We start from the raw sequence: 26,927 nt of genomic DNA on the forward strand, positions 1-26,927 counted from the left end.
GATATTAAGAATGGCTATGTAAGTGTTATGTAAATGTTAACAAGTACTGTCCCATCATGCCACAATGACAATTAGTTCCTGTTAATGACAACAGGGTTTACAGATTATCCGATGACCGATAACTGTCAACAAGATAAATGATGCTAACTGAATACATTTATAGGAATCCCTTTAAGACCTGGACACCCAAAACTCGGACACCCCAAGTCCCAGACGTATTGTCCTTGAGTATAAAAAAAAAAAAAAAAAAAAAAAAAAAAAAAAAAAAAAAGGGCCAACATTTGTTCATCCCTACACTAAATTTGCTGCGCGGTGATGAACAGCTGTGTTTTTGCGCGTAGTTCCGGCGACGTCCGCTAGAGCGCCTCTGCATCTTCCCCATTTCCCACCTACCTACCTTCATGACTTCACACTCGTCGCTATGGCTGCCCACGTGCTCGCTTTTGTGGTGGACAGTGAATAAACTGCAATACCTCGCCACTAGACTACAGTACATGGGAATTGACAGTGTTGTGCAGTGTTAAGAAATCTGAATTCAGAGTACAAAGGATTAAGTGCAGAGTGCAACACTGGCATGCTGCAACTGGCATGGTGCAAGTAAGAACAGAATGTGCAGTGTTAAACAATTGTAATTCACAGTGCAAAGGATTAAGTGCTGCGCAACACTGGCTTACTGTACGTGCTTTAAGTGCACTTTCAACGCTGTCAGAGCCTGAGAGGAGGGGGTTAATCTTCGCGACCATCACGGACGTGTCGTAAGTACCCTGTACAATGCTAAATATTTTCCATAATCACTTCTAATTTCTCATTCTCTGGTTCCTTTTCATTTATTTCATGGTTTCTGTCTCTTATTTCTGTGAATATGGTCTTAAATAGGTTCTGTGCAAGTCCGGTAGGGAGTTATTTAGGTGGCTTTCAAAGTTGGGTTGGGTTGGGGTCTATAAGTACCTGTCCAGAGGCATTTTTCCCAAGTCCCGGACATGTTTTTGGCTCTATTATGTTGGATCATCAAGGTATTACCGTAATTTTATTCCATTTGGTACTTTACTTACAAAAATAGATTTTTCAGCACTGGAACAAAAAAATGGGGGTGATGGCAAAGCTTGACTGAGAACACTAGGGACAGATGGTGAGCAAGTGCAGGACAGGACAAGACTTAAGAAAGAAAGCTCATTGCCATCATGAAATATGCACTGCAGTATATTGACATTACTGGCTGACTGGTTTCATAACTAATGTCTTGTAACCTTATCTTTAGTCTATCTATCTATCTATCTATCTATTGCCAGACGCCATAATCCCGTATGGGGTGGCCATTTGACTCTGAGTTATTTGTTTTACAGGGAGGGGCACTAACCCTCCACCAACCCACTTGACACATAGGGAGCACGTATGGTTTGGTTATATGGTTACCACCCAGCGTTGTAAATGGTTTCTTGGCTTACAGGAAACCATTTGGCTTATCTTTAGTACTCATGGTAAATAATAATGTTTCCTAAATACTCGCTGGCAATATATAGTAATAATCCTTTGCATCCAAGTCTATACTAAATAAAATTCATATGCTAATGTCAAATTTGTCAGTAAGAATATCATCCCACCTGCTGTACACTGGTAATATCTTAAACTAAGGCATAATGTACAGTATCTCTGACTCACAAATATTAAACATTATCCATTTAAATCATACCAGGCAATTTCACCTCACACAGTGTAACCAGGTCAATAGGCTCATAGCTCACACACTGATAGGGATGAACTTCTGCTGTCGACTGTACAGTACCCCTCCTAATTTTGGCACTGTTTTCAGGTCAATCTGCCATATTTAGACATCAAAACACAAACAGGATTATTGATATTAATGCTAAACATTAAGAAAACAATGAATAAACAACAAAAATCCACAAAAAAGCTGAAGACGGTTTTAAAATCAGTTATCTGTGACGAGTGATTGTTCCTGGGGCTCACAAAAAATTCCAAGGCCAAACATGCTACCAGAAATTGATTATAATGGTATAAATGGTATACCATCATCTTCGCTGGTGTTAATACTAAAAGATAAGCTAATAAAAACACAAAAAACTGAAAAGTACAGAAATGCAGAGAGAATAAAGTGTTCAGGAGTAAAGCTTACCTTCAAATAACTTCCCATCATCCTAGTGCAAAATTTTGCCAGCACCTTCCAAGAGTTAAGCATATGACTAGATGCAGAATTTCATTAGCTTTCTTGTCGTCACTTCAAAATTTCAATATGACCAATAGTAGTCAAATTAATTGCAAAAAAATTTGAGAACTCATGAGTCAATGCTGTCACCACAGAGAAGGATGACAGCTGAGGGAGTAAGGGGGTAGCCAGGAGGGTATGAAGGAGGGACAGGAGGGGAGGAGAAGCAGGGCTGTGGGCAGCATTCTTCCCCTTCTGTCAACAGGTGGACAGGTGCTTTTACAATACATTTACTTGTGGCTTGCTGTCTGCTAGACACCGAGTGGCCATGTGGAAACACAACTTACCGTGACCAGGTGATTTTCGACATTCGGCAGAAAGGCAGACGGCTGCTGTTGCCTAACATGTACTCGTGGCTTGTGGTCTGTGTTCGATGATGGTGGCAGCTGGGAAAGACTTGGCCCGGTGGCCGCGTGATATTAAACATTCAGCAGGGATGCGTATGTTTTGACACCACTTGCAGGTTACGGCTATATCACTCGAATGCTGGAGGTTCGTTGGGAGTGACTGGATGGGTGAGTGACTTTGACCATTCAGTACACGGGCAGATGAACATTTTAGCTCTGGTTGTGGGTCATGGACTACTTCCTGCCCATGGCTCAAGCCCAGTGACCATGTTACTGAATGTCTGAACATGTCAGCTGGCCAGCCACAGTTCTCGGGGCCTTTTACGTCTGGATAATAGCAAATAAATTTGGATAATGGTATAATATAGCTAAGGTCCAGCATCCGAATAATGAACAAGTCTGGATACCGAGTGTCCGGATAAATGAGAGACTACAGAGATAGCCCGATTATCCGGGCTATATGGTGTTAAGGGGTGCCCGATTAGTCCGAAAGAACGATTAATCCGGCGGAAACAACACAAGTACTGTACTGTTAGACTGATTTATTTACCAGTAAATGTACACTTTAAGTACCAGAAAGACCTTTCCAGTTCAATGTATATTACTCCAGCTTGTTTCAGTATTTTTCAGACTATATTCAGTTTGGTAAATTACGTTTCCTTACTGAAAGATTTCCTCCCTGTTATTATCGTCACGTTCTAAAGCTGTACCTACGATTGTTTCCAGCACAATGAACGAAACTCATTGTACTCAAATGTGGACTTCGTTTCCCATTTCCCAACTGAAGATTAGGTTAGGTTAAATTATTAGGTGCAGTTAAGCTAGGTTAGGCCAGGTTTAAACACTTAGATCAGAACAGTGTCTTCTGCCAATACGTTAACGAATCAAAGTCGTCACACCAAAACAGCTAAAAACAGAGGGGAAACAGATTTAACAAGAAATGTTTATTTACCAACCCAGAAATAATAAGAAAAATATAACAGACTATCAGGATGAACTGATTTGGTAAGATGCTTTTACTGATTACAGCAAAGCACTTTACCCCCCTCAAATCCTCAATGTTCGTGAGTTCAGAAATTTGTGTGCTCCCGTGGCAGACCTGGAAACCATTTTTTCAAAGTTATAAAGTCAGTTTCTTTTTCTTACAGATGTGGAAAAACTCGTCTGGTACACCTGGTTTTTTCCCCTCCTCCCTAAACCCACCTTGTGATTTGCTATGATTCGTGAAAGAATTAATAAAATTAGGGGACATGTTACATTAGCATTTAAACATAAAGTTAGGGTGCATGTTACTTTAGCATTTAAACATATTAGCGAAAACATCTGCGATGAAAGGACCGCCTGGCTGTTTGGGATGGTAGAGTAGGGTCGTGTAAACATACCAGTGTCCTCTGTTCCCTTCCCATAATTGTTCGCAGTTTTTATGGCTCTCCCTAACTCAACGTTACTGACACCGGTACAGTAAAGCATTGTTCAAGTCTGGCAGCCATGAAGGGGTTAATGGACTACATTATTGTTTGTATTAATTCTCTCTCTTTCGCACATACACGAACGAACAAAAGAATGTGCAATAGATGTACACTTAACTGTAAGGAGCAGAAATAACTGTATGCTCTGTCGGTCCGAAATATGTTGGGAAGCGACATCAAACAAAGACTGTGGAATTGAATGCTACCTTACGAGAACACGTGAGATGAAAGTATTTTTTATTAGTAAACATTTTTGTTCTATTTCGTCCCCTATAATTGTGAAACTCATAAATTTTCGTCCAAGCATACAGCCTAATAACCTTACCAATTCAATTCATATTGCTCTAGTTTGTTTTCTGTATTTTTCTGCCTATTTTATGGGTGGTAAATTACCTTTCGCTGAGATTTCTTCTATTATTATCATAACGTTCCTTAAGCCTTACCTACGATTATTTCTGGCATAATGGAAGAAACTTACTCATAATTAGGGTGCATGTTACATTAGCATTTAAACATATCAGCGAAAACATCTGAGATGAAGTGGCAGGCCGCCTGACTGTTTGAGATGGTAGAGGAGGGTTGTGTAAACATACCAGTGACCTTCGTTCCCTTCCCATAATTGTTCGCAGTTTTTTATAGCTCTCCCTAACCCAACATCCCTGACACCAGTACAGTACAGCATTGTTCGAGGCTGACAGGTATGATGGGGTTAATGGAATGCATTATTGTTTGCATTAATACAGTCAACCCTTGGCTATCACGGGTTTTGCTATCGCGTTTCATGGCTATCACGGACAGGTGAAATGCAACATGATTACCTTTATCGCGACCTCAAATACTGCTATCGCGGACGATGGTCGGCCAGAAACATTCAAATCGCGCGGGCTCCGCCCATGCGTATACTCGCGCCGTGATGGGCGCGACGTCACAGGCTACCCGAGCGCTGATTGGCCCAAGACATGGTTACAGCTACCCATCCTTCCCGCTAGAGATGGAAAACTCGATTCACTTTGGTGACTCGAGTTTTTATGAGTCACTCACCGAAGAGAATCGGGTACTTGAGTCACTCGATTCACAAAGTCAGTAGCCTGGCTGCAGCAAGTGAGGCACTGAGAGGATTGCAGTAAAACAACGTTAAAAAACATTAAGCCATTCTGAGGTGATGTAAATAGCTTTAAATTATTAGCAGGATAAAGAAAAACATTTAGATTGCTTAATAATTTATTATTTTATTGCTAGAATAAAACAGAAATGAAAAACACAGCGACCTGTTATTTAAAATCCTTCCCAATTCGAGAGTCACCAGTGACTCGGTGAGCCGGGCCTTGACCGGGCCCCACCGCATCTGTCCGGAGTGGCCTGAGTCATGTAATTCGAGTTCTAAGAAATCTTGTTCACACTCAATAATCGAGGCTGGAACACGCTGCCTGCAAGTGGTCCTGTGCTATGAGTGGTGATGTGTGCTCACACTACTGTTCATACCAAGCAGTGGTGTGAACACTGAGCAATACTTATACCGCGACCGGGTATTTCAAACTCATGAGTGGTGAGCCGGGTCGGGCCCCGCCACATTTGCCCGGAGCGACCTGAGTCAGTCGAGTTCTAAAGTTATAAGTCACTCGTGACACTCGTGTCCATAACTCGAGGCTGAAACCCGCAGCCTGCCACGAGCTGAAGGTCTGGTCACTTGGTCAGTGAACAGCCAGTGATGGTGTGGTATGAGTGGTGGTGTGTCCTCATACCAGGCAGTGATATGAGCAGTGTACATACCACTCTCGAGTCTCAACCGAAATATAATGTTAGAATATAAACTAAGTGAACGAGTTAATGAAAACAATGACTCGATACACCCGATTCAGCGAAAGGAATCGTTCGATTTGAACGATTGACTCGCGAGTCTTACATCACTACTTCCCGCCAAGGTTCAGAGAGAGTCAGCGTTACCAGTCGACAGCAGCTATAGCCGTGAAGACCTATTGTTCAACCACAATGGCCACCAATACCCCATCCAACCCTCCTACCATTGGTGCACGTAACGCGGCTAACCCAGGACGGCAAGTGAGGAAGAGGAAGAACCTGCCTTATGCTCAGGGTCCCTTCCAGACTCCTGATGAAGCTGATCACTTCCTAGACGAGATAGAACGTCGGAGGGGTGGCCAGTAATACTCCACCCCAGCCTCGGAACCCCTTCAACCCACCCAAGCCCCTCATCCTCTCCAAAACTGTTAAGTAAAATGGCTTATTACAGTTAATTCTGTTTTATTTATAACCTTTATGTACTGTACTGTTGTTAATTTGCAGCATTGGTTTGTAATCCCAGGTATTTTAGTGAAGGAGATGTGAAAATAGGGTAAGGTTGGGGTAAAGTTGGAGGTCGGGGAACCAATTAGAATTTTTCCCATTAGTTCTTAAGTATGGCTATCGCGATTTTGGCTATGGCGGGTCGCCTAGGGTACCAATTACTCGTGATAGCCAAGGGTTGACTGTACTCTCTTTCACACACAAAGTACACTTAAGGACGAACAAAAGAATGAACAGTAAATGTAAGAGGAAGAAATAACCATGCTCTGTCGGTCCGAAATGTGTTGGGAAGCTGATATCTAACGAAGAATGCAAAACTGAATGCTAACTTACGAAGACACATGAGTAATTTTTTTTTTTTTTCTGATTAGCAGACATTCTTCTTCCATTTCGTTTCCTAAAATTGGGAAACCCATTACTTTTCCTCTAAGCATACAGCCCAAAGACTTCAATTCACTTCATATTCCTCCAGTTTGTTTTCTGTGTTTTTCTGTTTTGAGGGTAGTAAATTACCTTTTCTTGGTGAAAGATTTCCTCTTTTATTATCACGTTCTTTAAGCCTTACCTACGATTGTTTCGGGTCTAATGGAAGAAACTCATCGTACACCAAAGTGGATTTAGTTTCCCAATTTCCACACTAGAGCCCAGGTTTGGTTAAATTAGGTTAAATTATTAAGTAGTTAAGCAAGGTTAGGCTAGGTCAGGTGTATCAGTTGCCTCACCAAACTCCACACTACCACCCTTCTGATCGAGTTGTGAGCAGGTGTGGATGGGGGCAGGGTGAGCAGACTCTCTCTGGTTTACCCATGCCTCTCTCCCAAGCATCTGGATGCTTCCTGTTTAAACCGGAGCTATCGTATGGATAATTCTATGTACTACTGTACCACTGAACCATTCAGTCACGGCCCGGATGTACCGAAAGCTGGATAATCCGAGCCTGGATAATCGAGCTTCCACTGTACTGTATTAGGAGTTTACGTAGCAGGACCTGAAACTGACAACAGTCAGACATTGGTCCTTAGGTGTTAATACATCAGAAACTCAATCCAAAAAAATCTTCTACAGGAGTATCCTCTAATTTTTAACAATACCCAGATCACTTGTGCATCACCTTTAAACATACTTGGGGTTTCATTATTTCGCGATTTATCTTGGAAACACAGATCATATTACCTCTCATATAAAACCTACTTCCAAGAGATTAGGTGTGCTAAGCCGTCTCCGTACCTTTTTTTTTTTACCCCTGCACCACTGTTGACTTCACGTACGGATTTTATTTGCCCCTGTGTAAAGCACAACTCTCATGTGTGGGGAGACTCCCCACATCCAGCACTTCTCAGCAAGGTGCAGTCAAAGGCTTCTTATCTCATTAACTCTCCTCCTCTTACTGACTCCCTTCAACCTCTGTCTCTTCGCCGCACTGTTGCATCTTTATCTCTTTTCTATCGCTACTTTAATGGCCACTGCTCCTCTGAACTGTCTGCATGCATTCCTCCACCTTTACAACGGGCGCGTAGCACCCATCTAGCAGCAAACTCTCATCCCTTATCTGTCCAACTCTCTAATGCAAGAGTTAACCGTTACTCCCAGTCCTTCATTTATGCAACAGGTCAACTCTGGAACTGTCTCCCCCTGTCTGTATTTCCTGCTGCCTATGATCTCCAGTCTTTCAAACGCAGTGTGTCCAGGCATCTCGAAATGAATGGATCTTGAATTTGGTTCTCTATTGTATTTTGTTTTTCTCTTGGAGGGAACTGTTTACTGCTGGCTCATGGCCTTTGGTTCCTTCTTCCTTGTATAAAAAAAAAAAAAAAAATACTAGTCTAATTAAATCACTTTTTCTTCTATTTATTTCTCTTGCAACTTAACTAGTTCCATTACAATATTAATGTCTGCTTACTGTGCACTGCAGATTGCATGCCTCACAGACAGCCATTAGTGTGACCGAGTGAGTTTATCCCTCGGCATGTACAGACCAGTCAATTGGCCACTTATGAGTTTTGGGCTACAAGGATGTTGAAAACATCAACTATGGCAATTTTTTTTTGTACTAGCACAAAGTATGTTTAACCCCTAAATGCCAGGTTATTTACAGCACAGTAGTTCTCTCTGTATGGGCATTTTTCCAAAACAGCCCATTTTCAAACCTTAATATCTCAGAAACTATAGTAGTTAGGGAAACAAATTTAAGACCATACTGCTCAACAACTCTTCTTCTTGCAAATGAAAGTATCCCCAGGTCTGTTGGTCATTGCGTCAATGAGTAACAACGTGAGTAAGAGAAGTAGTTTTTGGCATGAGGAGTAGGATGTATTCGTGTGTGCACTTAGCCCTGACTATGGTTTTGCTCTCAACATGATAACTTCTCCATTACTAGATAAACTAGACAAAGTGGTGTCCAAGGCATGCCCTATGGCACTATCACTGAGTCATTTCCTAGTATCCCTGGAAAGAGACTTGGCAGTGATGGAAAAGGCAATAGTTCATGAGTGGCAGGAACAAAATCGGACGATAAGGGTTAAGAAAACATCATCTTACACCTGGATAAGTCACAGAGATGACTGAGGAATGCTTCCCACAGCTGGCGGGAGTCTCTCCCTTGTTTTTGGTGATGAGATCAAGTGGCGGCCACTTCAAACTGTGCCGCGAAAACAACTGCGGTTCCTACCAACATTCTGCAGCCTCCCGCAACCTCTTTTGCTGCAGTCCATACTAACACCCAGCGGTTAAGGGTTAAAGCAGAAAAATATGGAGTGAAAACAACACTGACATAATTCTACATACTTGCTGAACAGTGTTAGGCTTTGATTTAGCTGTGAACAAGGAAGTACAGTGTAACATAAAAGCCCATCCACCTGTTAAGTTTTAGAAATTGCTTATTTTTTCCCTTATACAAGGCAAAAGTAAAGCATAACATTGCCCAGCAGGCACTTAATATTATGTCAAAGCTCTTTTCACATGATATTTTCTAATCTTAAATGTGATGTGTTAATGCTATGAAAATTATTAATGTTGATATTTTCAAATTCCTTGTAGCCCAATCCTCATATATGGCCAATTCGGCACACAACAGAAAAGCCATCACAGGTGGTAGCATACCTTTTCTGAGGATATCAATCTGGACTAACCTTGGATTATCAACCAATGAATACCCAATGATTGTATCTGCAAAGTCTTTTTAGAAACATCTGTCAAGGTTCAGAGTTCTGTTACACACATACCAGTAAATATATGCATACAAACTCAGTGTCAATAATGTACAAATGAGCAAGTTTAAGGCAACAATAATGAATTTCATGGTGATTTAAGTCTTGGAAACCAAGATACACATAAGCTACTACATATCTAGCTTTATCAGTTACATACTTAGACTGAGGGAAGTAGTCAGCCCATAACCCTCTCTCCTCTAGCTTCAAGATGTTGCGAGAAGTATACATTCTTCGTGAGAAAAAGTTGACGTGATTTGCCTTCCATGGTAGTCTGATGACAACTGTGGATCTTCTGATTGCTTGACTAAATAGCTGCATCTGAAAATATACAGTAATTAAAAACCAGGTATGCACACACAGACACCATGATTTCTGGCCCATCTTTCTCAGTCTTGAGGTGAAGCCCTAGGTCCTTAGGCTCTTTTTACCTGGAGGTCCACAGTATTGGTCATGCGACAATATACACATGAAGACACAGTGTGAAACCTTTGAATCCTCATTATCAAATATTCTGCAATACAGTAGGGCTGCCGTGTTGACAATGGTTTATATAATTGGATACAACAGTAACAACAACCACAGGGAACTTTCTTTTCTTCATTCTTTCCTCTTCCTTCTGCCTGTGGGTGACTCTACACTAAGTGACAAGCCAAATGGTTTCCTGTACACCAGGAAACCATTTACTATGCTGGGTGGTAACCATATACCCAAATTTTGGCGCCTGGTGGTTTAGTGTGTAATTATTTGCGCTCCAATTGGACTGAACTGGTGAAGGTTTATATCCAAGGAGTGGCTGTGGTTGATTGCTCATGTAATGCCACTCAGGGATGAATGAGGCTGGTCACTCTCATCTTAAATGCTGGGACCAACAGCCTAGCCCCAGACTTCTATGCTCCTCATGGGGCAATGTAGGATTGGATGATGGATGGATGGATCTACAATTTGGAAAGTGTTGATGCAGCTTCTAGCATCCATCAAACCAAACAGCAATGTTCAACCTTAAGTCATGTTCATGGTTTTCTGGCAATGCTCAACATTAGTACAGATAAATCTCACATCACAGTAAATAGTATCTATACCACTGTACCTCCCTGCATGCAGAAACAAATGACAGGTGTTTCTGTGTTAAATATATGGAAGGTTAGAAAGTAAGACCCATAGACACAAAATCACCACTAATGAGTGCTTTGCTGGCTAACCTGAAGGTTCACTAAACCTCACAAAAGCATTTTCATGTAGTTGGATGCTACCAGTATTGCAGGAGATAATCCATCCATCCATCATCCAATCCTACGTTGTCCCATGAGGAGCATAGGAGCCCAGGGCTAGGCAAGTTGGTCCTGACATTTAAGATGAAAGTGACCAGCCTCACTCATCCCTGAGTGGCATTATGTGAGCAATAAACCCCAACCGCCCCTTGGATATAAACCTTCACTGGCTCAATCCGATTGGAGCGCCGTATTTACCCATTACACCACCAGGTGCCAACATTTGGTTTTGTGGTTACCGCCCAGCATAGTAAATGGTTTTCTGGTGAACAGCAAATCATTTGGCTTGTCACTCAGTCACCCACAGGCAGAAGGAAGAAGAAGGAATGAAGGAAAGAAAGACAGGATATGGAGGAGAGGAAAGGGCAGACACCCGAGAAAAGCACTACATCGAGTGAGTGGATGTTAAGCGTCCCCACCTACCACAAAGAAATATAAATTCAATAAAACTATACTCACATAAATGAAAGGAAATACGTTAAGAATGGGAGCATTGCCAAGTTTGGTTCACATTCAGGATTCAGTGGTTTCACACTCTGTATGTTTATAGATGTGTTGCCCTGTGACCAACACTGGGGGCCTACAGGCAAAAAGGGATTTGAGCCTCACATCAATGTTAAGTGAGGTGGGTCAGAAATTGTGGTATCTATGTGCACATTTGAAGGCAAAACTTTTATTACTTCTGGTAAAATAAAAATAACATCAAGAAACATTAACAGTACCAGGTCATGGGAAATCAGATCCCTATTTCTGCACTTTTATTAACATTGTGGGGGAGGAGAAGGCTTGGGGGAGGCAGTGGCTCAATCAGTAAAGAGGTGGCCTGCAGTCCTTCTGGACCCAGGTTCAAATCTCTGCTGGGACAGGGAACAGTTTAAGGATTTGAATTTCATAAAATCAGACATTACTGATCTACTAGAAGACCTGCCGACATGTTGCAAAAATACCTCCGCTAATACCAATACATCAGTCCTGTATGAGACAGCACTAGCATGTATTCAATATGGACAGTGGGTGTTAGCGCTGAAGTGGTGACATGCAGAGGTGTATGGTATGTAGGAGGACTATTGGGCCTTGGGAGCAGGCTATAAAGCCTATACCCAAAGTCAGACACATTAAAAGTGTACCTCAATCTCTAGTCCAGATGGGATGAAGACAGGGCTGAAGATAGATTCCATATGGTATCCTATAAACAGTATGAGGGCACATGGGTGACAGTATGAGTGGAAAGTGAAAGTTCTTTGAATTGAATGTTGGATTGAAGCAGGGCTGCTTCATGTCTTCATGGCTGTTCAACATATCTATGGAATCGTTTTGTCTGTTTCATTTATAAAGGCTCCAACGTGCTTGCACGCGTTGGCCTCCATCACTTAATGACGCCTATTCATGCTGTTCAATCTCCGGCAGCCTCCCTATTCTGTTCCTTATCCATGATGTCACACTATAAACTCATCCCAGGTCTTTTTCAGTCTGCCTCTTGCAACTCTACCCTCAATGTCAACACTTCTCACTTTCTGCATCCAATTGTCATCCTCCATCCTCTCCACATGCCAAAACCATTTCAATCTACCTCTCCATCACAATGTCAATACACCCCAGTCCCATGTTTCCTCTTAACTCTTCCATCGTAAACCTAGTCCCCCCAGGCCTTGCATTCAAGGACGTGCTGCATAGCCACCTAATCACTGTCATTTGTGTATGTGAGGCTGCGAATATCCTCTTTCTTTACTGCCCACGTCTCACTACCATACATCACCGCACTCCTAACACATGCTGCATAAAAAGAACCCTTAGCATGGAAGGAAAGCCCTCTCAATGTCAGGAGAAGCAACAGCTCCCTGAACTTCTTCCAACCGCTCCTCACTCTGGCCAAAGAGATAGCTCCAGCCCAACCCCCAGCACATAGCACATCTCCCAAGAATTTCAACTTAGGGCAGCGGATATGGGAATGTCCTTAGTGAAAGAGGGTAGGGTTTGGAAATTGCCTGTACTGTTGGTTTCTGATGATACTGTATTGTCATTTCGCCTATTACTGTACGTGAGATTCCACAATTTAACAAGCAGATGGTCAAATCCATTACAGTATATTCATACAGCATGAGTGGAATGCCAGTACTAAAAAAAAGGTGCTAGGTGGCAAAAATATAGTACTTTCAATCACTAAACAACCTTGTTAGAAGGGTAAGGCACGTGACTGTGAAAAGGCCCTCTGCACACCTCCTTCCTCATACCAAACCCTTCTACACTTACAGCTCATTATAAGAACAACAGATGCATTTATAAATGTTGTTAGGTTTCCTTAAGAACAAAACTTTTATGGCCATTTTGGAGAAGGATAGAGCAGGTTTGAGGAAGGGGTGGGGGATGGGTGATTAAAAAAAAAAAAATAGCAACTTGAATCAAACTGCTTTTTTCTAACAGACTTTCCTGTTCCATATGCTCTTCGTGGAACTAAATGGGATTGGACGGTGGATGGCTATGTTGTTCCTATAAAGCAAAATGTCCATAATGCAATGTTTAATAGGGACCAAAAATGTTACATTAAATGTTAATCAATTATATTAAGAGGAGATGAATGGGTTTTCCATGGTCTGGTGAATGATTCTGGAAGTGTGTGTAAGAAAAAAACTAGAATGAATACAGTAGTAAGTAAAGTTTGTGAGACGAATGAAAGGCTGTATACTAAGGTTGAATGATCAGGAAATGGACAATGAGATTGCCTTCAAACATTTAGCCAGTATGATGAGCAGGGATGGAAGTTTAGAGGATGAAGTGCTGTACAAGTTGCACAAGGAAGAAAGTCTGAATTCTATTCAAAGTTTCGTGAGTTTTATAATAGCACTTCCTCAGTGACTCATTTGCACATTACACCTCAATACCCTCTAATATATGACTGATGCAAACTTTATCAATACTGCAATGACATAAACATTCATGAAAATACTGATACTAAGGTGTAATATACAAACTGAATTTTTTAGGAAGAAATGACACTAAGAATCTTATCCTACCTAGAATATGGTTCAAAATGGGATCAAACAGGGCACAGGGTTGTCAACATTTGGACTTGGCCTAAGGACATTTTGTATATATTCATTTTTTCATTCATTGCCAGACACCATGTATCCCAGAAGGGGTGGCCAAGGGCTTAGAGTTAATTGTTTTACAGGGAGGGGCACTAATCCTTCACCAACCCCACTTGACGTAGGGATGCCAACAGCATCTGGTGTTCCCAGGCGGTCACCCATCCAAGTACTAACCAGACCCAACATATACATATAAGGCATTTAGCTGAATAACCTCCCCTGGGAGTAGGGGTTTTTTTCAAGAATACTCCCCCAGTATCTTTGGTTGTCGTAAAAGGCGACTAAAGGGGTTGGCGGAGGGTTAGTGCCCCTCCCCGGAAAACAGCTAACTAAAAAAACAAACAAAAAGCCTCGGACAAGGACTGACCAAACGATGACGACCCAGGACCGGACAAAGGACTTGGTAATGACTAGGTGGAATGTAAGGGGAGCGAATGATGAGGTGAAAGAGAGAGAGATTGTCCAGGTGCTTGAGGGTGCAAAAGTGGAAGTATGCGGAATGACAAACAAAATGGAGAGGAGAAAGTGTGAGAGAATGGGAGTATGGATGGGGTATATGTGCAGGAGTAGGTGAGAATGAGAGGGCAAAGGAAGGAGTATGTATAGTTGTGAGTAAAAGATGGAAGAAGAGCATAAGACAGTATGGATCAGTTGGGTCAAGGATTGTGTGGGTAAAGTTGAAAGTTGGAATACAAATGTGGGCGACTGTGTGTGTGTATGCGCCAACGCAAGATCGTGCTAGCAGAGTGAGAGAAGAGTTCTGGACAAATGTGGAAGTGTGCATGGAAAAGTTTGGAAGGAATGAGAGAGTGTTTTTGATCGGTGATATGAATGGTAAAGTAGGGAATGTGAAGGTGGATGGAATAGTTGGTGAGTGGGGTGTGCCTCCTGCGATAGATGAGAATGGCAGTACGTTAGTGGACATTTGTGCTGGGAGGGGGTTGGTGATAGCCAATACCCTCTTCAGGGACAAAATGATCCACAGGTATACATGGCGAGTGATGAGAAGGGTGGGTATATATATATATTGTGTGCGTGTGTGTGTGTATATATACACACACATATATATATATATATATATATAAATATATATATATATATATATATATCTATATCTATCTATCTATCTATCTAAATATATACATATACAGTAAAAGTCCTATTATTAGGCATCTATGGGACCAGGATGATGCCGAGAAATTGGATTTGCCGAATAATAAAAAAAAATACCCAGTCAGTACCTTAAATATACTGGTGAACACTGTCATCACCACTTATGGTATTATAACTGTGTTTGGAGAAAGTACTGTATATTGTACAATACTGCAGTCAATACGGTACTATACCCACCCCTGGGGGTAGTTTTTTTTTTCAAGAATACTTGCCCAGTATCCCTGCTTGTTGTAAAAGGCGAATAAAAGTGTTAGTGGAGGGATAGTGCCCCTCCCCGGAAAACAACTAACCAAAAAGACAAACAATAAGCCTCGGACAAGGACTGACAAAAAGATGATGACCAAGGACAGGACAAAGGACATGGTAATTGGAATATGGAATGTAAGGGGAGCGAATGATGAGGTGAAAGAGAGAGAGATTGTCCAGGTGGCTGAGGGTGCGAAAGCTGATGCATGTGGAATAACTGAAAGTAAAATGAGAGGTGAGAGTATGAGAGAATGGGAGTATGGATGGGGTATATGTGCAGGAGTAGGTGAGAATGACAGGGCAAAAGGAGGAGTATGTATAGTTGTGATTAAAAGATGGAAGAAGAGCATAAGACAGTATGGATCAGTTGGGTCAAGGATTGTGTGGGTAAGATTGAAAGTTGGAATACAAATGTGGGAGATTGTGTGTGTGTATGCGCCAACGCAAGTTCGTGCAAGCAGTGTGAGAGAAGAGTTCTGAACAAATGTGGAAGTGTGCATGGGGGTAGGGGGGTTTCAAGAATACTCCCCCAGTATCCCTGCTTGTCGTACGAGGCGACTAAAAGGGTTGGTGGTGGGTTAGTGCCCCACCCCCGTAAAAAGAACTAACTAAAAAGGCAAATAAAGCGCCTCGGACCCGGACGGACCATACGTTGATGACTAAGGAACGGACAAAGGACATTCTGAGGGTAGGAACATGGAATGTGAGAGGAGTGAATGATGAAGTGAAAGAGAGAGAGATTGTCCAGGTGCCTGAGGATGCAAAAGTGGATATGGACTGACTGAAACTAAATGGTAAGGTGAAAGGATGAGAGAATGGGAATACGGTGTAGGTATATGTGCGGGAGTCAGGGAGAATGAGAGGGCAAGAGAGGGAGTATGTCTGATGATAAGCAAGAAGTGGAAGGAGAATATAAGAGAGTATGGAACAGTGGGTGCAAGGATTGTATGGGTGAGGATGAAAGTAGGTATACAAGCATGGGCGATTGTATGTGTGTATGCTCCAACAGAGGATCGAGTGGCAAGAGTGAAAGATGAGTTTTGGGCGAGAGTTGAAGCATGTATGGACAAGTTTGAGAGGAGCGAGAGAGTGCTGTTGATTGGAGACATGAATGGCAAAGTTGGGAATGTACGAGTGGATGGAGTGGTTGGTCAGTGGGGTGTGCCAGCTGAAGTAGATGGGAATGGTAGTGCTTTGGTGGACATCTGTGCTGGTAAGGGGTTGGCAATAGCCAACACCTACTTTCGTCATAAGATGATCCACCGGTATACATGGAGAGTAATGAGGAGGATGGATGGTGAACTTGTTGAACGAAAGGCAATGATAGACTACGTGTGTGTGGATGAGCGAATGAGAAGACAAATGTTGGATGCAAGGGTGTGGAGAGGGTGGGGGAATGGAGTCTCGGACCATCACTTAGTGATGGCCAAGGTAGAGCTGCAAAGAAAGTGGTTGAGGAGACGAAGGGGAAGACAGGAGGAAGAAGCTCCTGTGAGAAGAGTGGAGAAATTGCAAGACAGTGAGAAAATGACAGAGTATAAGAGCATAGTGGAAGAAAGATTGGGAAGGTATGAGCTAGAGCAGATGGAAGGGATGGAAGATGTATGTAAGATATTCAAGGAAGAGATTAGCGCAGCGTGTGAGGCGGTTTGTGGAGTGAGGAGGAGATGCAAGGGTGTGCAAGGGACAGCATGGTGGAATGATGAGGTGAAACGAGCTGTGGAACAAAAGAAGAAGGCATATGGTGAATGGTTGGCGAGTAGAGGTAGGGGAGAAGATGAGAGAGAGAAGAGAGAGGTATATGTGAGCAGGAGAAGGGAGGTTAAGAGACTGGTGAACGAGAGTAAGAAGAAAGTGGATGAAGAGTTTGGGAGGAATCTGAGTGTGAAAGGGAGGGAGAGTAAGAAATTGTTTTGGAAGGAGGTAAAGAAAGTAAGGCAGTGTGAAAGGGGAAATAGTAGGGGAGTGAAAGATAGGAATAATAGATTGTTGGTGGAGAAGAGAGAGAAATTGAGGAGATGGAAGGAGCACTTTGAGGATTTGTTGAATGTAGAGTGAGAGCAGTGTGAGTATAAGTGGTTGGGGAATGACTGGGAGAAGAAGAGATGAGAGGAGGGAGGAAGAGATCAGTAGGTCGGAAGTAGTGGAAGCGATGAAGAAGATTAAGCTGGGAAAGGCCCCAGGAATTGATGGAGTGTGTGGTGAAATGCTTAGGTATGGGGGTGAGATTGTTGTGGAGTGGATATGGAAGTTGTGTAGATTGGCTTGGGAAGAGGGAAGGGTTCCAGAGGACTGGAAATCAGGTATAAGTGTTCCTCTGTACAAAGGAAAAGGGGAGAGAGAAGTATGTGGCAACCATAGGGGTATTTGCCTTCTTAGTGTGACTGGTAAAATATATGGTAGAATACTCATTGATAGGGTTAGGCATATGACAGAGGAGCTAGTTGGAGAAGAACAAGGGGGATTTAGGAAGGGAAAAGGGTGTGTAGATCAGATATTTGTTCTAAGATGTTTAGTGGAGAAGTATCTCGAGAAGGGAAGGAAAGTGTATGCTGCCTTCATGGACTTGGAGAAAGCTTATGACAGAATAGATAGGCAAGGTATGTGGAAGGTATTAAGAATATATGGAGTGGAGGGGAAATTGTTGAGTGCTGTGAAGAGTATGTATGAGGGAGCTAGGGCTACGGTGCGAGTGGATGGTGAGCTGAGTGAGTTCTTTGATCTCAATGTGGGACTGAAACAGGGTTGTGTGATGTCACCATGGCTGTTTAATATATATATGGATGGGGTTATAAAGGAGGTGCAAGGTAGGGCAGTGGATGTGGGGGTGGCCCTAATGAATGAGGGTGAGATTTGGAAGCTTCCGATGTTGCTGTTTGCTGATGATACAGTATTGTTGAGTGAAGATGAATGGGAGTTGCAAGGTTTGGTGAATGAATTTGGGACAGTGTGTAGGAGGAGGAAGCTGAAAGTTAATGTAAACAAAAGTAAAGTTGTGGTGTTTGAGAGGAATGAAGTCACAGAGTGTGCAGTGAGGTTGGATGGTGAAGATATGGAGAACGTGAGTGCATTCAAGTACTTGGGTAGTGTGATGAGTAAGGATGGAACTTTGGGGGATGAAGTACGTGAAAGGGTACAGCAGGGAAGAAAGGTTGTTGGTACACTGAAAGCAGTGATGAGAAATAGGGAGGTGAGTATGGAAGTTAAGAAGTCACTGCATGATGGTATTGTGATCCCTACCCTGACATATGGAAGCGAGGCGTGGACCTTGCAAAAGGGGAACAAGTCAAGAGTGAGAGCAGTGGAAATGAGTTACTTGAGAGGAGCATGTGGAGTGACGTGGAGAGACAGGTTGACGAATGAAGAAATGAAGGAACGTTGTGGGGTAGATGTGGATGTGGTTGAAAAGATTAGGAGAAATACACTGAGGTGGTTTGGACATGTGGAGAGAATGGAGAATGAAAGACTGACTAAGAGGGTGTATGTAGGTGAGGTGGAGGGAGGGAGAGGGAGGGGTAGATCGAGGATGAGGTGGAGGGATGGAGTTGAGAGGTATATGAGGGAGGGGGGGGTGAGTTGGGGGGAGGGGAGTCAAATGGTGGGTGACAGAGTGACTTGGAGGCGTTTTGTCTGCGGCCACCCTTTGCGGGATTAGGGCGTCGGGCTATAGATAGATAGATAGATATGAATGGTAAAGTAGGAAATGTGAAGGTGGATGGAATAGTTGGTGAGTGGGGTGTGCCTGCTGAGACAGATGAGAATGGCAGTGCATTAGTGGACATTTGTGCTGGGAGGGGGTTGGTGATAGCCAATACCCTCTTCAGGCACAACATGATCCACAGGTATACATGGCGAGTGATGAGAAGGGTGGGTGGTGAACTGAATGAAAGGAAGGCAATGATTGATTATGTGTGTGTGGATGAAAAGATGTAAAAATGTGTAATGGATGCAAGAGCTTATAGAGGTTGGGGGAGTGGATTTTCTGACCACTACTTGGTGGTGGCGAGAATCAAGATCCAAAAAAGATGGAGAAATAGAAGAATGGAAGGACGGGAAGAAGGAGTATTTGTAAGGTGAGTGGAAAGGCTACAAGAGGATGAGAAAAAAGGCAGAGTATAAGAGAGAAGTGGAGGAACGATTAGGCAAATATGAATTGGAGCAGATGGGGGATGTGGAAGATGTGTGCAGGATATTCACAGAAGAAATATGTGCAGCATGTGATGTGGTGTGTGGGATGAAGAGAAGATGGAGGGGGGGGGTGCAAGGAACAGAGTGGTGGAATAAAGAGGTGGGATAGGCTGTGGCACAAAAGAAGAAAGCATACAATGAATGGATGAGAAATAGGGGCGTGGAAGAAGTTGAGAGGCGGAAGAGAGAGTTATATGTAGAAAGAAAGAGAGAGGTGAAAAGATTAGTAAGAGAGAGTAAGAAGAGAGCGGATGAAGAATTTGGAAGGAATTTGAGTGTAAAGTGGAGGGACTGTAAGAAAATGTTCTGGAAAGAGGTGAAAAGAATAAGACAGGGTGGAAGTGAAGTTAGCAGGGGAGTGAAAGATAAAAATGGTAGATTAGTAGTGGAGAAGGGAGAAAAAATGAGAAGATGGAGAGAACATTTTAAGGACTAGTTGAACATAGAGGATGGAAGTAATGCGAGTATAAGTGGCTGGGGAATGGATGGGAGGAGGGAGGTGAGAAGACAGGAAGAAATCAGTAGGATAGAAGTTGTGGAAGCAATGAAGGAAGTTAAATTGGGGAAAGCCCCATAGGAATTGATGGAGTGTGTGGTGAAATGCTGAAGCATGGGGGAGAGATAGTAGTAGAATGGATGTGGAAGATGTGCAGATTGGCCTGGGAGGAAGGTAGAGTCCCGGAGGATTGGAAGTCAGGTATAATTATTCCCTTGTACAAAGGAAAAGGGGAAAAAGAAGTGTGTGGTAATCATAGAGGCATTTGTCCTCTTGGTATAATAGGAAAAGTGTATGGCAGGATACTTATTGACAGAGTTACAGAAAAAACAGAGGAATTAGTTGGAGAAGAACAGGGAGGCTTTAGGAAGGGAAGAGGTTCTGTAGATCAGATATTCATTCTTAGATCTTTAGTGGAAAAGTTTCTAGAGAAGGGAAAGAAGTTGTAAGCGGCTTTCATGGATTTGGAGAAAGCATATGACAGGGTAGATAGACAAGGATTGTGGAAAGTATTAAGAATATATGGAGTAGATGGGAAATTGTTGAATGCTGTGAAGAGTATGTGTGATGGTGCTAAGGCTGCAGTATGTGTGGATGGTGAACTGAGTGAATTTTTCTCTTTGAAGGTTGAGTTGAAACAGGGATGTGTCATGTCTCCATGGTTGTTCAATCTGTACATGGATGGGGTAATAAAAGAGGTACAAGCTAGTGTAGTGGATGTTGGAGTCGCCCTGGTGAGTGAGGGCAGTGTTTGGAAACTCCCTGTACTGTTGTTTGCAGATGATACTGCGTTGCTGAGTGAAGACGAAGGAGAGCTGCGAGGCTTGGTGGATGAGTTTGGGAGAGTGTGTAAGAAACGGAATTTAAAGGTGAATGTAGGGAAGAGTAAAGTGATGGTCTTTGAGAGAGGTGAAGTCAGTGAATGTACAGCGAGGTTGGATGGTGAGGAATTGGAAAATGTGAGTAAGTTTAAGTACTTGGGTAGGGTGAATAGTAAGGATGGAGGTTTGGAGGGTGAAGTGCTTGAAAGGGTACAGCAGGGAAGAAAGGTTGCTGGTTCTTTGAAAGCAGTGATAAGAAACAGGGAAGTGAGCATGGAAGTGAAAAAGTTACTACATGAGAGTATTGTGATACCAACTCTAACGTATGGAAGTGAAGCTTGGACGTTGCTGGAAGGACACAAGTCAAGAGTGAGAGCAGTGGAAATGAGTTATTTAAGAGGAGCCTGTGGAGTCACATGGAGAGACAGGCTGATGAATGAGGATATAAAGAAGCGTTGTGGTGTGGATGTGGATGTGATAGGAAGTGTTATGAGGAACACACTGAGGTGGTTTGGTCATGTGAAGAAGATGGAGGGTGAAAGACTGACGAAGAGAGTGTATGTGAGTGAGGTGGAGGGAGGAAGAGGGGGGGGGGGAGGCCAAGGATGAGATGGAGGGATGGGGTGGAGAGGTGTATGAGAGAGGGGTGTGTGAATTGAGAGCAGGGTAGTGAAATGGCGGGGGACATGGCGACGTGGAGGCGATTTGTTTGTGGCCACCTCGAACGGAATTGAGGCGTCTGGCAATAGATAGACAGATAGTGAACATATACGAGTGCAATGACACAGTAGGCCTACAAGTCAGAAAACACTTCCTGGATGGCCGAAATGATACGGAATATTACCTACCAGCTCAGTACATCACTTGTATTGGTGAACTCATCACTACTTATATTATTAGAAATATGTTTGCAGTGAGTACTGTATACAGTACTTTTTCCAAACACAAAATAAAATAGTCGAAAAATTGCATAAAATAAAGTGAAGGAATATGATTTGGTAAGGTCTTTCTGATGAAAGTTAAATGTGCATTTAGCACTCATTCCTTTGTTAATTTTTTTGTTTACATGTGAAAGGGAGAGTATTGACGCAAACAGTAATGTATTCCATTAACCCCTTAATAACCTCCGGCATTGAACAACCCTTTACAGTACCGATGTCAGTGATGTCGAGTTAGTGTGAGCTATGAAAAAACTGTGAACAATTATGGGAAGGGAACGAAGGTCACTGGTATGTTTACATGACTCTACGCTACGATTCCAAGCAGCCAGGGGGTCAGTTAATCTCAGATGTTTTTGCCCATGTGGTAAATGCACCGCAACTTTGTAATTTCTCCCGTGAATCATAGCGAATCATAGCATGGGTTTAGGAAGCTAAATAACACAATGCTAGGTGCGCCAGATGATTATCTTCACATCTTTAAGAAAATGGAAGAAATTTAATCCCTCTCTGAGTACGTAGTGTAAGTGTCTTCCATTATTATGAAATCAATTTATTTTTTTTAAAGATGTGAAGATAATCATCTGGCTCACCTAGCACTGTGTTATTTAGCTTCCTAAACCCACGCTATGATTCGCTATGAGTCATGGAAGAATTGATAAAGTTGTGGTGCATTTACCAAATGGGCGAAAACATCTAAGATTAACCGACCCCCTGACTGCTTGGAATTGCAGCGTAGAGTCGTGTAAACATACCAGTGACTTTCGTTCCCTCTCCATAATTGTTCAGTTTTCTTTATAGCTCACACTAACTTGACATCACTGACATCGGTACTGTAAAGGGTTGTTCAGTGCCGGAGGTTATTAAGGGGTTAATGGGATATATTACTGTTTGCATCAATACTCTCTCTTTCACATTAAACACAAAAATGAACAAAAGAATGAGCGCTAAATGTATGTTTAACTTTCATCAGAAAGACCTTAGCAATTCGTATTCCTCCAGTTTATTTTAAAGTATTTTTCTGACTTTAGGCTAGGTTAGCTTTCGTTAAATTATTAGGTATAGTTAAACTCGGTTAGGTTAGGTTTAGTTAAACAGGACATTCCCTTCCGCCATTATGCTGAGGAATAAAAATACTAGAGCTGTCACAGCCGTACAGCTAAAAACAATGGGGAATCTGATTTAACAGGCCACATTTATTTATGGGTAATGCATTACAGTACCAGTGGTTCATGGACTACGCAGTTACTGGTAAATGTCATTTTCAGGAAGGCGTCAAGAACGAATGAATTTCAAGAATTAGCGAGGGGGCTTGGAACGTAACCCTCGCCAATTTGGTAGGGGTGGTTGCTGTACTGTATGATACTGTGCAATACTGTAATCAATACAGTACTATACCTGAATCTGAAAAATATAGAAATTAGTGAAGATACAGAAGTATGTTCACTAATTAGGCCTACAAGTCACAGATAACAATACCTGGACTGTCGAGATGATTCCGGACATCTGCCAAACAATCAAAGATTTTCGTAAATGAGACTATTTCTCAAAACTGCCGAAATGTCAGTTCTACCGAATAATCAGCAGCCTAATAATAGGACTTTTACTGTATATATATATATATATATATATATATATATATATAAGTAATCCCTCCAATATCCAACGTAACAGAGCCAAAGGCATGTCCGGATAGTGATCCTGTCCGGATATTGCGTCCCAGCCTCCTGGACTTGTACTTATGGACCCTAACTCAGAAAAACACCTATACAACTCCCTCTGGACATGCAGTGCACCTATTTAAGACCTAAATCACACCAATAAGGGACATAAAAGACTGAAATAAATGCAAAAGAACCATAAAATGAGGTTTTAGAGGTGAGTTTATACAATATTAAACATTCTGGGTACTTACAAGTCCCTTGCTCCTGGACTGGTTTGAACCGCCAGTTTGCAGTCCACAGTTAATCCTCTGCACTCTAAATTCTAATTTCTTAACACTGCACAACACTGTAAATTCCTGTGTGTTCTAGTGGCGAGGTATTGCAGTTTATTCACTGTTTATTCACAAAAAACAAGCACCTGTGGCTTGCACTGCTATAAGCATCTGCTCTCGATAGGAGTTTGGCTGTGACTGTTGATGATGGCGGGGTAACAGAGTTGCCAGATCGCAACGGCCACTTTACCAATCTCCTCAACTTTCATTACCAAATTTAACTTTTCATTACCAATTTCATAAAGCTAGCATTTATTCTTCACTAATTATATATACAAGTGGAAATACATGTAATCACTCTCCTTATAATTAACACCATGTTGATTATTTTCACGCTATGTAGGGTAGCAGATTAATCAGAGAGAGCAAACAATCCACCACCTCCATCCTGTGTATCCTCATACATGTGAAAAATCCATTTGGTAATGCATTATTCTGATTCATTACCAAACGAATTTTTCATTACCAAATTGGCCCACACTTGGTAATGAAAAATACCAAATGGCAACCCTGACAGAGGAGGGGGGAGGGGGAGGAAGGAAGGGGTGAAGGGACCATGGTGTAACAGCTGTTCGGTGCCACACGGCAATTTCAAATTATGGGAGGATAAAAAAGTCAGATTTTTTTCTAATTTTTTGCGGTTTTTAGCCCATTTTGAGAATATTGGATCCCGGGACGATTATGTCCGGTTAGTGGGGATGTTCGGATATTGGGCGTTCGGATATTAGAGGGATTACTGTATATATACTATATATGGAGCCTCTGTGGTACAGTGGGACAGTGTGCGTTTCGTACACGGGTGAACAAGGGTTCGCGCCCCGCCAGGGTAATAAACTTTGGGAGTCTTCACCCGGCCAAGTACTACATTGGCGGACACAAGGGGTGCTGTGGTTGAACCAGTGTCGCTTACTATAAAGTATGCTTGCACCCAGTCGGCTTGCGCAGGCCGATTACACTTGGTTCACAGACTACACACACATCCAAAGCCACTCCAACACTACAGTTACACTTACAAGCACTTCTCACCCTACATACAATCTCTACTAGACAGCTTAAGCCACTTGGTAGAGATACATTGGCTGTATCGTCCCAACTTCGGTCGGGATAGGCCGGTCCTGCAGTGGATACTCAAACGGCTGATGATGATGATGATGATGATATTATATATGCATATATATTATAAATGTATGTATGAGTGGATGGAGTGGTTGGTCAGTGGGGTGTGCCAACTGAAGTAGATGGGAATGCTAGTACTTTGGTGGACATCTGCGCTAGTAAGGGGTTGGCAATAGCCAACACCTACTTTCAGCATAAGATGATCAACAGGTATACATGGAGAGTCATGAGGAGGATGGACGGTGAACTTGTTGAACGAAAGGCAATGACAGATTATGTGTGTGTGGATGAGTGAATAAGTGTTGGATGCAAGAGTGTGGAGAGGATGGAGGAATGGAATCTCGGACCATCACTTAGTGATGGCCAAGGCAAGGCTGCAAAGAAAATGGGTGAAAAGACGAAGGGGAAGACAGGAGGAAACAGCTCCTGTGAGAAGAGTGAAGTTGCAAGAGAGTCAGAAAATGGCAGAGTATAAGAGCATAATGGAAGAAAGATTGGGAAGGTATGAGTTAGAGCAGATGGAAGGGGTGGAAGATATATGTCAGATATTCGCGGAAGAGATAGGTGCAGCGTGTGAGGTGGTTTGTGGAGTGAGAAGGAGATGCAGGGGTGTGCAAGGGACAGCATGGTGGAATGATGAGGTGAAAGGAGCTGTGGATCAAAAGAAGAAGGCATATAGTGAATGGTTAACGAGCAGAGGTAGGAGAAGATGAGAGAGAGAAGAGAGAGGTATATGTGAGCAGGAGAGGAGAGTAGAAGAGATTGGTGAAGGAGTAAGAAAAAAGTGAATGAAGAATTTCGGAGAAATCTCAGTGTAAAATGGAGGGAGAGTAAGAAATTGAATTGGAAGGAGGTAAAGAAAGTAAGAGAGTGTGAAAGTGGAAATAGTAAGGAAATGAAAGATAGGAATAATAGATTGTTGGTGGAGAAAAGAGAGAAATTGAGGAGATGGAAGGAGCACTTTGAGGATTTGTTGAATGTAGAGAATCAGAGCAGTGCGAGTATAAGTAGTTGGGGGATGGCTGGGAGAAGAACAGATGAGAGGTGGGAGGAAGAGATCAGTAGGGCAGAAGCAGTTGAAGCAGTGAAGAAGATCAAGATGGGAAAGGCTCCAGGAATTGATGAAGTGTGTGGTGAAATGCTGAAGTACGGGGGTGAGATTGAAGTGGAGTGGATATGGACGTTGTGTAGACTGGCTTGGGAAGTGGGAATGGTTCCAGAGGACTGGAAATCAGGTATAATTGTTCCTTTATACAAAGGAAAAGGGGAGACAGAAGTATCTGGTAACCACAGGGGTATTTGTCTTCTTAGTGTGACTGGAAAAATATGTAGCAGAATACTCATTGATATGGTTAACCCCTACACCGCGGGGATGTTTTCGCCGATCCGTGCGCATCCCGCGGGGATATTCGCGCTCTGACTGACTTTATAAAAATCTATCTATCTATCTATCTATCTATTGCCAGACGCCTCAATCCCGTCTGGGGTGGCCATAAACAAATCGCTTCCAAGTCGCCCTGTCCCCCGCAATTTCACTGCCCTGCTCCCGAATCACACACCCCTCTCATATACCTCTCCACCCCATCCCTCCATCTCATCCTCGGCCTCCCCCTCCCTCTTCCCCCCTCCACCTCACTCACATACACTCTCTTCGTCAGTCTTTCACCCCCCATCCTCTCCACATGGCCAAACCACCTCAGTGAGTTCCTCATAACGCTTCCTATCACATCCACATCCACACCACAACGCTCCTTTATATCCTCATTCGTCAGCCTGTCTCTCCATGTGACTCCACAGGCTCCTCTTAAATAACTCATTTCCACTGCTCTCACTCTTGACTTGTGTCCTTCCAACAACGTCCAAGCTTCACTTCCATATGTTAGAGTTGGTATCACAATACTGTCATGTAGTAACTTTTTCACTTCCATGCTCACTTCCCTGTTTCTTATCACTGCTTTCAAAGAACCAGCAACCTTTCTTCCCTGCTGTACCCTTTCAAGCACTTCCCCCTCCAAACCTCCATCCTTACTCATCACACTACCCAAGTAC

The 26,927-nt window shown here is 42.7% G+C and overlaps 1 protein-coding gene across 3 annotated transcripts in view; it reads right to left on the reverse strand.

Annotated features, from left to right (window-relative positions):
* Positions 1–26,927, reverse strand: part of TyrRS-m (Tyrosine--tRNA ligase, mitochondrial) — an 817,527-nt gene that overhangs the window by 713,091 nt on the left and 77,509 nt on the right. For 2 of the 3 annotated variants that reach the window (XM_080273696.1, XM_080273694.1), the window contains exon 1: positions 9,708–9,961. In XM_080273696.1, coding sequence (XP_080129822.1) covers positions 9,708–9,931 — 224 coding nt within the window. In that variant the 5' untranslated portion in view covers positions 9,932–9,961. Of the gene's footprint in view, positions 1–9,707; positions 9,962–26,927 lie in introns of those variants that run through there. The other variant, XM_080273695.1, reaches the window with a different exon arrangement.

This window comes from Coenobita brevimanus, chromosome 55, assembly GCF_032717465.1.
Source record: "Coenobita brevimanus isolate Jiangsu-jjx chromosome 55, ASM3271746v2, whole genome shotgun sequence".
NCBI classification, from domain to species: domain Eukaryota; kingdom Metazoa; phylum Arthropoda; class Malacostraca; order Decapoda; family Coenobitidae; genus Coenobita; species Coenobita brevimanus.